The sequence below is a fragment of the Leptosomus discolor genome, chromosome 27 (genome assembly GCF_034619465.1).
Source record: "Leptosomus discolor isolate bLepDis1 chromosome 27, bLepDis1.hap2, whole genome shotgun sequence".
Lineage (NCBI taxonomy): Eukaryota > Metazoa > Chordata > Aves > Leptosomiformes > Leptosomidae > Leptosomus > Leptosomus discolor.
In genome coordinates, this window is record NC_141417.1 from 2,281,345 (window position 1) to 2,297,373 (window position 16,029).

At 49.1% G+C, this 16,029-nt stretch overlaps 1 protein-coding gene and 1 pseudogene across 1 annotated transcript; both read left to right on the plus strand.

Moving 5' to 3' along the window:
• Window positions 1-2,008: 2,008 nt before the first annotated feature.
• Window positions 2,009-5,804, plus strand: LOC104342964 (keratin, type II cytoskeletal 75). The gene is made up of 9 exons (XM_009946724.2): window positions 2,009-2,503; window positions 2,934-3,148; window positions 3,462-3,522; window positions 3,643-3,738; window positions 4,002-4,166; window positions 4,461-4,586; window positions 4,962-5,182; window positions 5,452-5,486; window positions 5,593-5,804. Exons 1-9 carry the CDS (start codon window positions 2,009-2,011, stop codon window positions 5,802-5,804), a joined length of 1,626 nt encoding a protein of 541 aa, XP_009945026.2.
• Window positions 5,805-6,235: 431 nt separating this feature from the next.
• Window positions 6,236-14,419, plus strand: LOC104342971 (keratin, type II cytoskeletal 75-like; annotated as a pseudogene).
• Window positions 14,420-16,029: the final 1,610 nt, after the last annotated feature.

Sequence of the window (16,029 nt, forward strand, 5' to 3'; positions counted from 1 at the left end):
CTCTGGTCACCACATGCGTAAGCTTCTGCATCCAGTCCTGCTGGACAAGTTAAACAGATGTAGCGATGACCTGGGGCTTATATTTCAGTGGGAGAGGACAGCCCTCGTTAATTCTAGCACAGCCCAGATTAAAAACTTAGTCAAAATGAAATGAATGGTGCCTGCACTCAGGGGCTTGAATTTGCAATGCGTGGAGGGAACTGATTGCTAATTGCTACCCATAACATTTTACAGAGTTCTTTAGGACAGACAGTTGGTGGCTTAGTCACAGAAGCTCTGCTCTCTTAAAAACTGCTGCTTGCTGTAGTGCACAGTAGGTGAAACACTCCCAGAACAGTTATTTTAGCTTCGTTCCAGGGTGTGTAATGGAAACATTAGAAGAATAGAGAGGAAAATACAAATAATAATAATAAAAAAAGCGTGGCTGAAAGGCAAAAAGAGATGACAGGCGCCTGCAAATTACTCTCCTGGGACCTTCTGGTCAGACTCACTTGACTGCCTGGCCTCCACACGTGAAATGGTGAGCACAAGCGCGCACAGGAAAGATGCATCTGCGAACACCCACTCCCCACCCCAGTGCCTGCACGTGTCTCTCTAGTGGTTGGGAAAGCGACGACTTCCCAGTGACACTCTGCAGGTGGGCTGCTACCTGCTCTGGTGAGCAGGCAGTCAGCTTGGGCATGGGCATCCCCAAAAGGGACATACCTCGGCAAACTCAAAGGGCTGCGGGGTCCGAAAGAAGCGTGTCCATCCCTGGACATCCAGACGAGACACTGTGAGTGACTTTCGAGCATCTTGCCTGCTCTAGGCTGAGTGTCCATGGGCACAGTGCTACCACACAGCATGCACAGGGCGAGTCAGGACACCGTGGGTCCTCCACCAGAGAAATGCCCTATTTGACTCTTCCTGGGTGCTACGAGGAATAAGAGTAAAGGGAGTTGTCTGTGAACAATGCTGTAAGCCTGGATCCCAAGCACTGAGTTTCCTTGTGAGTAAGAGATATCAAAGGGGGAAGACAACAGACGTGGGGAGAGCAGCCTGGGAACAGGCTTCACACTGTGTAGAGACAAGGTCACCCCATGAGTCAGGAAATAGCCCAAAAAAAAATCTGTGAAGGTGAAGCCCTGAGAAATTGCCAACTCAGGTTTCGTGTCGTCACAGACAACGGTAACTCCCTCCCAGGTCGTATTCTGATATTTCATCATTTGCTGTCAGTCTGAATCAGGATGAAACGTAGACACTTTTCATAGAAAGAAAAGGTCTGAAAATACTTTTCATAAAATTACCTTCCCACTCCCCAGCTGGTTTTTGACAGCTGACGGTGCAAGACTTCCACCAAGGCCCCATCACCACCTTGGCTTTCCCTCCATCACCTCTTTCTCCCCTCCGCATCAGTTCTGGTTTAAACGACTCTTGTTTGGGCATGAGAACAAGAGTCCAGAATTTCCAACAAGTTGGGGCCTGAGGTGCTGATGCCCCGCTGGGGGTTTACTCAAAACCACAGCAGCAGGAAAACACAGACCCGCAACAACAGATTTCTCAGACCTCGGACCACTGCACCGTGAAACAGTGTGCCTTTACGCAACGGAGGGATTGATTCATCCGTGAAACAGAGATGAGCGAGCGCTTGCCCAACACGGGGCACCATCTACTGTAGAGGTGAAAGGAGGGAGTGGGAAAAAGATGGCTGTGAACAAAGGTTGAGCCGGCAGCATTTAGTGTTTTCTCAGATATTTCGACAGCCAGATCATGACCATCACAAAAAAATGCACCTCCTGCACTTTGTGAGTGCTTGTGCTCACGCTGAACTCACCGTCCGCCTTGCTGCTGGGTGTGCCGAGCCCAGTTAATCAGTAAGATGAGCACCACGCCAGACCCATCCCCAGCCAGTAAGGGTATAAAAGGGCCAGTCTCGACCTGAGGGAGCACAGCTTCACCTTCCTGCCTTCATCCGCGTCCTCGCCGCTTCAGTCCTTCTACTGCTCTCACCCTGCTCGTATCAGCTGAGATGTCTCGCCAGTGCGCTGCGAGGAACCAGAGCAAAACCGGCTTCAGTGCTGCTTCTGCCTTCATCCCAAATGCCAGCAGCACCAGCTTCTGCTTACGTTCTGCATCCCAAGGTGGAAGCTGCGGGACCGCTGCTGGGTATGGAAGATTTGCTGGAGGTTTTGGAAGCAGGAGCCTCTACAGTCTTGGTGGATGCAAGAGGATCTCTGTAGCTGGAAGAGGTGGTGGCTTCTATGGACCTGCAGGTTTTGGTGCTGGCCCTGGGATCTCCTGTGGTTTTGCTGGTGCGGTTGGTGGTGCCTTCGTGTTTGGTGGTGGCATGGGTGGCCCTGGATTCCCTGCTGTCCCAGCTGGGGGCATCCATGAAGTCTCAGTCAACCAGAGCCTCCTGAAACCTCTCAATCTGGAGATTGACCCCAACATCCAGAGTATCCGTAAGGATGAGAAGGATCAGATTCAAACCCTCAACAACAAATTTGCCTCCTTCATCGACAAGGTGAGACATAAGATTTCTCGGTCATGCTGTGTTGATCCTTCAGTGGGGAAGCACAAACAAGGGGAAGTTGTACCTTTGGCAGCGATTTTGCTCTTCCTGCACTGCCATTTCTAACATCAGCAGCCTAGGCATAAAACCTGAGGGGTTCCAGCTTTGAGACCGTTCGTCCCTCACATTAACGCTGAGAGGAGACCAGCCAACAGGGGGAAAACAGCGATAGAGGATGTAAGGAAGCAGAGTTTGCAAAGAGAGCAGGAATGCTAACCTCAGATGTGCAATGCTTGCTCGCCGGTATAAACGGTCAGCTTTTCCCCAAGGGCCGAGAGCTCCCATCTTTCAGCAAGCGAAGCCTTGCAGGATTGTACCTTGCCTCCCTAAGGAAAACCATCCTAAAATCACTGTTTCTGAAACATCTCCTTTCTCTGTCCAGGTCCGATTCCTTGAACAACAAAACAAGGTCCTGGAGACCAAGTGGGCCCTTCTGCAAGAACAGGGGAACAAAACAGTCAGAAACAACATTGAGCCCCTCTTCGAGACCTACATCAGCAACCTCAGGAGACAGCTGAACAGCTTGCTGACAGACAAGGAGAACTTGGGAGGGGAGCTGAACAAGATGCAAAGCCTTGCTGAGGACTTCAAGAACAGGTAAGTCTATCCGTTTGCGGTCTGCCTGGAGAGCAGGGCGGGCTGCGACAGACGACAGCTCTCTGTTGCATCCGTGCCATCCAACAAGGAAAGCAGGCCTGTTTGCTGACGTCACCTGAGTCAGGCCCAGGTTAAGTTTAACACGAAACTTATTCAGCCTCACGTACCCACGGCTACAAGCCACAGGCAGAAAGTTATAGGGCTAAGAGACCAAGGTACAAAACTGCACATATGAAAAAAATAAGAGGCTGGTCCTGAAAATAAATAAGTTTTTTTTACAAGCCTAGAGCAACCCTCCATTTCCATCCCGCAGATACGAAGACGAGATCAACAAGCACACAGCTGTCGAGAACGAATTTGTGATCCTGAAGAAGGTGGGTGCACGCACACTGTGCCTCCCAGCCCTGCGCAAGCACAGCAAGAAACACATTGCCCAGCTTTTCCTCTGCTTCTCTGAAAACCACTTCATTTTTGTGATGTGCTCTCTCTTCTAGGAGGTGGACGCTGCCTACATGAACAAGACAGAGCTGCAAGCCACGCTGGACTCCCTCATGGAGGAGATAGATTTCCTCAGAGCTCTCTATGAAGCCGTAAGCACCAGCATCTACACCCTTCTCTCAGTTTTCAATGTCCTTGCCTTCCTTTCCCACTTTAGAGGCTCAGGACTGATTATTTTCCGCTTGGTTGCACTAAATAAGTTAATGTTTCTTCCATTTCACCTGCTGTCTTAACCCTGCCTGAAACTCTTGGAAAAATCACTCTGTCCACCCAGGTCTATCCTCTAACTTGGGGGGTTTTCTCCCTCTGAGCAACGTTCGTGTCTCACCCACCGAAATACCCACTGCTTTTGCAGGAACTCTCTCAGATGCAGACCCAGATCTCCGACACCTCTGTCATCCTGACCATGGACAACAACCGCAGCCTGGACATGGACAGCATCATCGCAGAGGTCAAAGCGCAGTACGAGGACATTGCCAACCGGAGCCGGGCAGAGGCTGAGTCCTGGTACCAGTCTAGGGTGAGCGTCTAGGAAGGCTTCTGCAATGGGAAAACCACACTCCCTTCACCAAATCTCCACTCCCTCCCCCAAATCTCCACTCCCTCCCCCACCCCTCCCAGAAGGTGCATCCCAGTGTGATTTTTGTAGCACAGGATGTCTTCAGATTTCACAAACCTCTAAAGTTTGGAAGCGCTAATTTGGGAGTGAGAACGTACGCATACTTCTGAGTGCAAACACCCACGGGCCCACATCCTGCTTGGCTCTAAAACCAAGGTATTTTACCTTGACTGGTTGTTCCTCTCCCTGTGACAGTACGAAGAGCTGCAGGCTACGGCAGGCCGGCACGGGGACGACCTCCGTAACACCAAGCAGGAGATCTCCGAGCTCAACCGCCACGTCCAGCGGCTGCGGTCTGAAATCGACAGCGTGAAGAAACAGGTAAAAAGCAGCATAAATGCAAAAGACTTAACTCTTGCTGTGGTCTAACCTCTCGGTTGTCCAGCCAGCTCCAGGGAACAAAAATAAACGCAGCTCAGTGAGTTCTGCTGGATCAGGAAAGAACACAACAGCCTTTATCTCAATGCAGTAACGTCACTAAAAGTAACTTCACGCAATATTAGTAAACCTAAGGAGACGCTAAGAGGTGTGGCGTTAGATGAAATCCAGGTTGTGACCTGGCACAGAACACGGATCAATTCGATGATCCCGAGGATCACACCTACAGATGTTAGCCCAAAGCATCTAGACCTCAGGGTACAAAGAACTGGTCTATGTCCTAGATGAGGAATGCCACCACTGATTTTTCCTCCACAGTGCGCCAGTTTGCAGACAGCCATTGCGGACGCCGAGCAGCGCGGGGAGCTGGCCCTCAAGGATGCCAGGGCCAAACTGGCCGAGCTGGAAGCAGCCCTGCAGAAAGCCAAGACAGACCTTGCTCGGCAGCTCCGGGAGTACCAGGAGCTCATGAACGTCAAGCTGGCCCTGGACATCGAGATCGCGACCTACAGGAAGCTGCTGGAGGGCGAGGAGTGCAGGTGGGTGCGATTTTATATCCCAATTTCCAGAGGGGCAATGGAGCCGCAGACCTTTGTCAGGTTTAGACTTCCTGCATTCAGAAGACCTGAAACCTCTTTAAAGGCAAGCGACGGCCCGTGAAGATGAGCTGTTTGGAAGACGGCAGCCTTTCGTGCAAACTTTCTGACTTCCACCAAAAATACTCCAGGGAAATTCTCCTGTCTTTTCAACCAGCTCCCATTCATGGGTTCCCCTTGAGTTCTTACTGGCTCGTTTTTCTCCCCAACAGGCTCTCTGGAGAAGGTGCTGGCGCAGTGAATATCTGTAAGTAACTTTTAAAGATAGTTGGGCAACTTTTACACTTGTTTCCCTGCTACTCAGAGCCCACTGTCTGTGGATGCTTCTAAAGAGGGTGTTCTTCCTCTTGCAGCTGTGACCAGAACTTCTGTAGGAACGGGATATGGAAGTGGAAACTGCCTCAGCTTTGGAGGCAGCAGTGGTGTTGGAGGTGGGGTCTGTGCTGGGGGAACGGGCTTCAGCTCTGGAAGCGGACAAGGCACAGCCGGGTCGTGCGTGGTCGGTGGAAGCAGTTCCAGCACGAAGTACGTCTCCACCACCTCTTCAACCAAGAGATGCTATTAAAGTCAGACATCAGCACTGCTAGCTAGTGTGTGCCGAGTTTCCTCTCGTATTGTGTGCAATCCTTACCCCTTGTTACTTGCAAAAAGATTGGGAGGTCAAAGCTGTCTGTCCTTATTTATATAAAACATGCCATGCTCCTGTTTGTTCTCTGAAATCCTCGTTTCCCAGTGTTTGTCTAATAAAAGGCACATGGAATGAATTCTGTCGCGTCCTCCTTTTAATTCTAATTACTTTATAGGACTTTGGGGATAAGAGTGGTTGACATAGCAGCATACAGCTGAAGGTAAAGAAAAGTCAGACACACAGGAGTCGTCCTTCCTCTGTACCCTCTGCAACTCCATGGACACCTCTTATATCCAACAGAAACACCACTGGATGTCCCATTGCCATTTGTGCGAGAAAACCTTTATAGCATCAGTATCTTCCACAGGATGGGCAAATATCTACTCTTCCTAGTAGGCACTAGAGAAAACCTCATTCCACCTTAATTTCTATATTACGGCATCTCAGCGTTTTCATGGCACCTTGATCGTGCCCAAACCCCTGTAATCTTTCAAGGTTTTATGTGATGAGTCATGTAGGGATATAAAGCTGATTTTTCCCAAGAAAGCAAGTACTTCAGCTCATGCTGTTCTGTACATGCAGGAGCTGCAGGGGCTAATAAAATGCCGTCACTGCTGTTACCATAATTAGAAATGGAAAATTAGAAATGGAAAAGACCCGTTAAACCCCCAAACTCACCCTCTTTTGGAAGAATAACATCCCCAGACATAGGCCGTGAGATAAAGACCCTGAGGGTAAAGAAGGTTTAGTTCCCCTTCTCTGATCTCCTGGATAGCAGTAACAAGAGACAAATTACAAAAGCCCCAAAGCTCACGTTAAGGAGAAAAAAAAAAAAATTCAATGCGCTGCGATGACCACAGCAGATTGTGCTGGTTCAGTCTCTGACACAACCCTGACGAGTGACTAAAGCGCTAGAGGTAAACGTGACGCACATTAAGCGCACGCCGACTCCTAGCCTAAAGAGAAGGCAATACAATAAACCTCAGCTTTTCATTAATCCTCCAAATCTAAGCACAGTAACACACCACTGCGAAGGAAGTGCCTTGCCCTCTTCAACACCTGCCCATCTTTCTCCGGCATCTCTGGACCATATTTCCACTGACACCAGCAGAACTGGTATTTAGTTTGTTATTTAAACAGCATCAAACAGCCATCTGATGACCTGGACTTTTATAAGTCAGGCTGTTTTCTCTCTGGGAGACCATAAGTATCTGGGGGGACTTTTAGCTATCACATCATTCAGCATTTTGCCTAAGCAAAGCACCCAGGCTCCCTTTGTAGCCAACAGAAAGGCACAGGTATCTCCCAAATCATCGTCTTTACCAGAAGCACCTCTGTGCAGATGACAAAGATGAGGAGTGCAGACCAAGACATCTAACTTCTTGCCTAGATCAGGACAGGTTGCTCCTACCCCAAGATGGCTGGCAATCGGGGAGCAAAGTCAGGTTTTTTCTTTAGCAAAGCACGTCAAACTGGCATTTTCAACATCTCTGGATTCCCTCTGGTGGCAACTTCAGGCCCATCAGCATTAAACTAAATGGGCACTGACACCACTAACCAAGTTAAAAGCAAGCCCAAAGGGAACTTCTGGATGTAAATAATCTTTTTTTCCGCACCAGTAATCCCCACTCTGAAAAACACAAGTTAGAAAATTTGGTTAGTTTTATGAGCCTGAAGGTTGCCAGCCCATTCCATTAGTGAGTCTGGTGATTAACGGGCTGGGAAAGGTGGCCACGTGCCAGCATACCAAACCGATTAGCTCAGGGCAACCGAGCTTCGGTCCTCTGCGGGCAAGCCCAGCTCTCCGAAAGGATAAAAGGCAGAGGGGACTCCTGATCCAAACTCCCAAAGATTTCTACTCATCCACTGTCTCGTCTCATTCCCCTCTGCTCTTGCCACCAGCGAGTGATTGCACAGAAGTCAGTTGGCATTAGGTCAGCAGGACTCACTGCTTCTGCCGCTATGCCGGTTAACCGAAGCAGCTCCAGCTCCACGTCCATGTCCCACAGCAGCAGTGGAGGCGTGGGACGGATCAGCGGTGGTTTTGGCAGCAGGAGTCTTCACAATCTAGGGGCAAGCAAGAGGATTTCCATAAGCAGAGGGTATTGTTCTGCTAGACATAGTTATGGGTCAGGTCATGGTGGGGTGGCATACAGAGTTGGTGGAGCTGGGTTTGGGTTTGGAGGAGGATGTGGCCCTGGAGGTACTCAAGAGGTCACGGTCAACCAACACCTCTTGGTACCTCTTCACTTGGAGATTGACCCCAACATGCAGAGGGTGCGGCAGGAGGAGAAGGACCAGATCAAATCCCTCAACAACAAATTTGCCTCCTTCATCAACAAGGTAAGACACTTCATCCTGCCTGGCATGTTTGTCATTGCCTCAGAGTAGGGTCAGGATTGCTCTCAATATCATAAATTTACTTCTAAATCCTTAATGCACAGAGTTAATGATTTTGTTCAGCTTGTTGCTGCCATATCCACACTGTCTATACAGCTCGTTTTGTCAGCGCTCTATAGACAGTCTGGATATGGTGCAAATTATTTTTCCAGGTTTCTCTGCAGCTGAATACTGCTCCTTGTTCCCAAATCTTCCTACCAATGATCTTTTGATGACATGCCCATCCAAAGCCCGCTTTAAATTACATGAAAGAAAACCAAGAACCACCTCACATTAAAGCCCCCATCTCATGAAAAGTGAGGCAGGTTTTGAGTTGATGGTGCCAAATGATTTAAACTGTTCTGATGGGTTTCAGGTCCGGTTCCTGGAGCAATAAAATAAAGTACTGGAGACCAAATGGAGCCTCCTGAAAGAACCAAAAATTGTGAAAAATAACCTTGAACCTATATTTGACGTGTACATCAGCAACATGAGGAGACAGCTCGAGGCTCTAGGAGGGGACAGGCTGCAGCTCAGCTCAGAGCTGAAGGCTATGCAGGATGCTGTTGAAGACTTCAAGATCAGGTAAGCAACACACACACAGAAAGAAACCCGTCCAGTTTTTCTTCACTCTATCTTCTACCTGGATGAGTTAGAAGACCCAAGGCAACCCCAAAGCTGTGAGACCTCAGAAACGACTGAAGTGACTCTGTTCCCCTCACTTTAGCTGCTGTATAAATGTCAGCAGCAGCACTCTCCCCCTTGCGAAACACACACAATTGTTTTGCAGGGACAGGTGAACTCTTTAAAGCTTGCAAAAGGCTCAGACAGTCAGGCATCCACAGGCGTTCAGGAGCAGCTCCTCAAAAGCTTCGTCTGCCCAGAGCTTTCCAAATGATTTCAGGTCCCGAGCAGTCATTTTAACACAGACCAGGATGAAACCCAAATCTTAACAAGACTATTGAGCACCCTGAACACTCACATTTCTTACTGATGTGGGTTCCTTTCCAGGAGAGAAAAATTGTCTAAAAAGAAACATGCATGTGCTTAAGTGTTTTTCTTTTTCTTTTTTATTATAATGTCTCTTAATATCAATGCACAGGATAGTTTTAGTACTTCTAAAAGTCAAGAGTTAGCTTCCACTCCATGGAAAGCCACTGAAAGCTTGGCGAGGGTTTCAGCTCAGCTCATTAACTCTTTCGGCCGTTCGGAGGAGGTGTTCCCTCTCTCATCCACTCACTGCACTTTGGAAAAACATCTGTCAAGCGCTAGTGTCTGCTACCGTGCCCACAAGGGATACACGGCTTAATGGACGTGAATAAGTAAGGAGCTTAAATTGTCAATCTGGAACCAGAAAAACGAGAGAGGAGAGCTAGGCGCAGGCTGCAATTCAAAACAAGGACACGCGCCTTCTGCCAAAACCCCTCTGCTCTCCCTTTCTCGGGAGATCATGTGTCTGACACTTTCTGCCACCTTTACCAACACTGCCTTGAGCCCGAAAGTGGCATCAGAACAGAAACGACTGCCTCGGGGAAGAACAATCATCATCCACGGTCTGCTCTGAGACTTCTTCTTTACGGTTCTCTGTGCCTTCAGAACAGAAACGTTTAACAGAGAAAAAAAAAATTAAAAAAAATATCGGTCCTGTGTCAGTTTAGCCAAGCAAGACCTCAGGGTCTGCTACAACGCAGCCATCTGGAATTCCTTAATTCATTTTAGGATGAGATAAATGACATTCCGGAGATAAATATCCTTTTCTCCATCCGCTACAGAAGAAACCCCAAAGAACTGAGCTTAGCCTAAACAGCCAAGTTCCAGGGAGCTGACTTCAGATGCATCCCAGCAGTAAGCACAATACTGCTACTGATTAACTGGGTCAGAGAGTGTCCTCCTCCTGTTCTCACCACAGATCTACGGTGAAAGAACTTTTAAATTTTGAAAAGTAATGCCAAACATTAGCAGAGTCTGGAGCAGCAACAGAGATTGCTCAGCTGAGAGAAGACCCTTGGGTACGCCACGACTTCTCAACTTCAGACCACAAAGCCTTTGACAACCTGGTCACATCATAGAAGAGGTTCAGACTTTAATACTTGGCCTGCGTCTGACAAAGTGGCAAATATTCCTTCTGGCTCCAGATCAGGGAATCTTTGGGCAAAAGCTCAAGTACGTCATACACGTTGCTGGGCAGGGACCATCACCTTGCATTGCGGCCACGATGCCCACACCTACCAAAAGGACGTCACTGCTTCTGGCCCCATTTCCTAGGAATTCGCTCTTCTTAGGCTTATTTATTTTAAACTTTGTGGATCCCAAAGTAACCTTCCTAATGCTTTGCTCTTCTGAGTCAAATACTAACCCATACAGCAATTAGAAGTTAGACGTACGCCAAATTAGTTTTCCTCTTCTACGTGGCTAAGAGCTGAGAGACCCACAAATCTATATACAGGCTAGGACTTCGCTTAATGGAAATGATTTTAAGGGTTGGATATTCCTGATGTGAAGAAATCTTCCCCCATGAAAGGGTCATGAAAGGCTAATGTTTTATTAGCTGCACGGACTCCTTCCTTTGAACTCCTGTCTTTCATCTCCCCCATTTAATCATTTCATTTGAGCTGGGCATCGGTCCACGGCTATTGCTGGTTTTTATCCTTTCCCAAGAACGGGACTGCGTGGTGCTGCTGATCCAGACCTTGGCTTTCCTTGCCCATGCCATCATCCTCCCTCCTCCCCGGCCATCCCCAGCCCTCCCGAAGCCACCGCGGGAGCTGGCGTCAGAGATCCCGGCTCATCTGACTAACCCGGGTGTGGCGGTGATGAGCTCAGCTACGGCTCCACCCAGCCCTCCCGGCCTGAGAAAATTTAGAGAGTACATGACTCCCATTCACAGCAAAAACTTCTGGGAGGATAAAACGTGCCTTTAATGAAGGCCTGCAGCTTTTCTACATGGCCTCCTTCCACCACCTAGCCCAAGGGTGCCGTCTTCCTATCATAATCGGCGAGATACACGTATCTAACAACGCTATGGCTAAATATTCACTGATGTAGCAAGGACGTAGCATCGTTAGGCAGCCGTTTGTGTTGTTCCCTCCAAAGCTCTATGCATCGGTGGTAAATGCCCCCCTGGAACAGACTCTTTAGTCTCTCCGCAAGCACCCTACAATGAACGCGTGGAGGAGGGATTTCCATACACTTACGGTGGACGGGGGGGTAGCAGTACCTGTACAGGGATGCTCATCTCCCCTTCCCAACAGGTATGAAGAGGAGATCAACAAGCACACGTCTGCAGAGAATGACTTTGTTTTGCTCAAGAAGGTGAGGCACCACCAACAAAGAAGGGACACACTTTTTAAAGGCAAAATGTATTTGCATGCAAATAACCCTCTTTATCCGGCAGTGCCAAGCTGGGCAAGGCATTTAGAAAACGGGTAGTCATCCCTCCTTGAAGCAGAAACACCCAGTTGTGCCAGTGTGTCAGTCCTTGGCAATAGCTTGTTCTTGTTTCAGGCCCCTCATCCAAAATTCAGGTGAGTCCTGGTCCCCCAGGTACCAGTCCAGATCTGGGTCATCCATACCTTGTCATCACTCCACTAGATGCTCTGCCATTTCTGCAGCCTTTCTGTATCCAATCCCACCTTCCACAGCCCTCCTGGTCCTCCCTGCAGGAGACACAATAAGAAACTTCCATTATTTCAAGCATTGTCCAAAATACCTGTCTGCACTGGTAAAAAAAGGGAAACTCAGTGGCTTCCGACATGTCAAAAATTGCTTAGATTTATGGACATCATCCCTCCCTCGGCCCCCTACAAAGGTGGAGGGAAGAAAACAGTTCACTCTTGGATCTGTTTAAAGGCACAGGGGTCAAGAAAGTCTTCAGCTCTGGTCTGTCTCCAAAGGTTCGTACTAAATGACAACTGGTCCTTGCACAAGGACGCAGAGAGGCAAGGTTTGGTTCACTACCTCTGTTGTCGTGGTTCCAGGATGCAGATGGCACCTACGTGAACAAGGTGAACCTGGGGACCAAGGTGGATGCACTGACAGATGAGATTAACTTCCTGCGAGCTCTCTACGAAGCAGTAAGAATCTCTCAACTTTCCCAGTTTCAGTATTTCCCCATTTTCCTGGGACCAACGGGATCAAACCAGCCTGCGAGCACTGTTCAGAGCTGCAGGTCCTCCCCATTCCTACCCCTCTACCACACATCATCGCTGGGACAAGCACAACAGTGAAACGTTTGGGGCTGAGAACGAAATTTGTTTGACTTACAGGAGCTGTCTCAGATGCAGGCCCAGATCTCCGACACCTCCGTGGTCCTGTCCACGGGCAACAACCGAAACCCGGACCTGGACAGCATCATCGCAGAGGTCAAAGCGCAGTGCGAGGACATCGCCAATCGGAGCCGGGCAGAGGCTGAGTCCTGGTACCAAAGCAAGGTGAGGATGTGAAAATTAACCACGTGAGCTAGAAAATATTTTATTTGGCATTTCACAAAGGCTATTTCATACTGGCGAGCGCAAGCAGAGAGAAGACGGGAGTAGGGTGTAAAATCAAGTCGATTTGTGTAGGATTTCGTTTAGTTTCTGGGCAAGTGAAAATGCCATTTTGACAACAAGAGATAGAGGAGCATAAGGAGATAGAGGGAGGAAGGAAATATGCTAAAGCTCATGAGGAAGAGCTTGGATTGAGTACAGAAAGAGACAAAAGACCCAGTCCAGAGAGGATCAGAGCAGGGTCAGCCTCTACCAATGAGTTCAAGCTCCCGCCCAGATCTGACTGTGCCCTGGTGTCCCATCTCCCTGAACACCTCAGTATGAGGAGCTGCAGCTCATGGCTGGCCGGTACGGGGACGACCTCCACAACACCAAGACGGAGATCTCGGAGGTGAATTGCATGATCCAGCAGCTCCACTCAGAAATTGAGAGTGTAAAGAAACAGGTACGGAGTACAGGACCCCTCCAAGCATGGGGGCACCTCCATCTCCACTGCCTTGCTGTACCCTTGCAAGGATGCCTGGAAATCAGGGTCCAAACCCACTGAGCAGTCACCAGACCTATTTCCCCTTCTGGCAGGGCACCAGTTTGCAGATGGCCATCGCAGATGCTGAGCAGAGCGGGGAGAAAAACTGGCTGGCCTGGAAGATGCTCTGCAGAAAGCCAAGGCCGACCTGGCCCAGCAGCTCCGTGAGTACCAGGAGCTCATGAACGTCAAGCTGGCCCTGGACATCGAGATCGCGACCTACAGGAAGCTGCTGGAGGGCGAGGAGACCAGGTGGGTGGCTCCCCCTGCAAACCAAATAATATCCAAACTCATAGATGTTTTCACATTTGCCTTGCAACAAGAGAGGGAAGGGCCACACAACCTTGCGTAGGATAGGGGTGTGTTTTCTCTGCAGTTACAGGTGTCATTTCAATTCCTGTCGGATGCTCATCATCAGACCTTAACGCCCCAGACCACGCTGTTATCCAGTGTCCCCAGTGCCAAGCTGTTGCTTGAAATTGTCCTGAATAACAAGCCCTTACCTCTCTGTCCTCTCTTCCAGGCTGGCTGGAGAAGGTGTTGGCGCAGTGAATATTTGTAAGTAATCTGGCGCGTAAGCAATAGATTGAGTATTCATTGAATTATTCCTTAAATGTACCTGGAACTGAGGCTGAGACAATGAAAATGAGCTACACGGCTAGTAGTTACCAGCACAAAAATTCAGCATTTGTAGTGCTCTGTGGGACTGGGGAGGCCAAAAAGCCTGATACATCTTTTCTCTGACCAGCTCTGAACTTGACAAATTTTTGTACATTGAGACTGTCCAGACATCCAAGGCTACAGGATAGGAAGAAAAGCCAGAGAATAAGATGCATGAAATACAGGCAGTGGCAGAACATCCAAGAAAAACCATGAATGTGTGAAACTAAAGGTCAAAATTTCTTTGTACTGTTCCAAAGAAACTAATCCCCTGCCCGTGGTTTCCCATCACAGCCGTGGTCTCATCCGGAAGCAGCTACGGAGGTGGGAACACGCTGGGCCTGGGGTCAGGCTTCAGCAACAGGCTCAGTGTGGGGGGAAGCGGTGCCAGCCCCAGCAACGGGAACCGCCTGGTCGGGGGATTCAGCTCCGGCGCGGGAAGCAGCTCAAGCATGAGGTTTGTACCGAAAAGCACCACCAAGAAGAGCTACCAGAGCTAAGTCATGGCAATACTCAGCTCACCCGGAGCAGAAGAGGTTGAGCACCACCTCCTGCTGCCCGCACAAACCAGAGAGTCACGCTTATCCCCTTCCCATTATGGGGAACATATTCCCAGCGCTACTTACTGGCTTGGGAGAGATGCCTCTCCAAGTCCAGTTAATTCCTCTGCGTAAAGCCTCACCCAGCTGACCAGAAGCCTAGTGCTGCTCGTCGATGAGCAATCAGTCTTCCCATTAATGGGTGCCATCGTTAGAGCTCAGCTTGCGGCTTCCCAGGGCTCCCCCTTTTGCTCCAGTGCCCTGGTGCAAACCCAGAGTCGATGCAGGGCTTAGCTTTACACCAGCGTACATGAAAGCAGAACAGAAACCGGGAGGTGCGTTGAGACCACAGCCTCTTGTGTTCCCCCCTGATCCACCCTGCTCCCTGCTGCTGGGCTTGCTCTCCCCAGAGGCTTGAAGAATTCAAAACAAAGCGTCTTTCAATACAGACACAGTTGCTCTGTTTCCCAGTTCCTCTCGCATCGCTGTCGGTTCACTCCAGGGCTCTCTAACTCTACCTACATCCAAAAAACGCCACCTTCATTTTCCATAGGTGAAAGGGATTGGCTCTCTAGAATGTCCAACTCCTCACTACATATTATTTAAGCCAAAAGACCGGGTAACCTACAGGTTGCTAGACCTTGTCTCAGCAGCAAGCCATCAGCCAGAGTGAGCTTTAAGTAGAGATAGGGGTTAAAAATACAGGAAAAACAAAAAGGAGAACAGCAGGGTTTGGTAACATAAATTTTACATAACCTGGAAAAACATCTCTGGTTTTAATGCCTTTGTTCTTAGCTTCCCCCCCCCCCCCCCCTTGTCTTTTTATGGAAGGAGGAGGGAGGCAAAGAGAAGGGATGGAAAATCATGTGCCAAAATGTAACTGGCTCATTTCTGCTCCCATTCAACTGCATGAGTTTTATGAAATTTCTTCAATAAACTGCAATCAAACTAACCGTGAGCAATGTGGGGTTTCCGTGCCGTTACACAATTCACCTAAAAGTGTAATTTTAGAATAAGGTTTAGAAGATTCGCCATAGGCACTCACTGTCACTCAGAGCCTTTCCATCTCCTCCTCCCCATCTCAGTCCCAGAGAACAGGGGGAAAATTAAGTGTATTTGAGACAGGGGTCACAGAGTGGCAATATCCAAGTGCTTTGGGAGGTTCTCCAAGTTGCACAGCCAACAGAGCAAGACCAGAAGGTTGGGCTGGTTTCACCTCGCCATAAACACCTATATCCAGGCCAGCCAAAGGACAGAAACAGTCAATTTTGGGTCAAAACATTTGTTCTCCAGTAACACCTCCCTCCCTCTGTGGGACTGAAAGCGCCCTAGGGAGTGGGCTGAAGATGTCTGCATGGCAGGAGCACTCCAAAAGGTGCTTTAAAGGAAAGATGGATCCCGCTAATCAGAGCTCAACTTCTGGAAAGGTTCATTCCAGACCTGCAGCTTGTGCAGGAAAAACGGGAGGGATTTATCTCCATCCCCTCTCCAGAGCCGTCAGGCCAAGAGCTAAACAAGGATGCGATCCCAGGGCAGGGAGATGCTCCTGAGCCGAGGTTTCTGTTGGGTCA

What these genes read in the sequence shown, in the direction of transcription:
- LOC104342964 (XM_009946724.2), top strand. Translation starts at nt 2,009, where the DNA reads ATGTCTCGCCAGTGCGCTGCGAGGAACCAGAGCAAAACCGGCTTCAGT. An exon ending in GCTGAGGACTTCAAGAACAG is followed by an intron (nt 3,149 to 3,461) that starts GTAAGTCTATCC and finishes TCCATCCCGCAG; the next exon opens with ATACGAAGACGAGATCAACA. An exon ending in TCAGAGCTCTCTATGAAGCC is followed by an intron (nt 3,739 to 4,001) that starts GTAAGCACCAGC and finishes CTGCTTTTGCAG; the next exon opens with GAACTCTCTCAGATGCAGAC.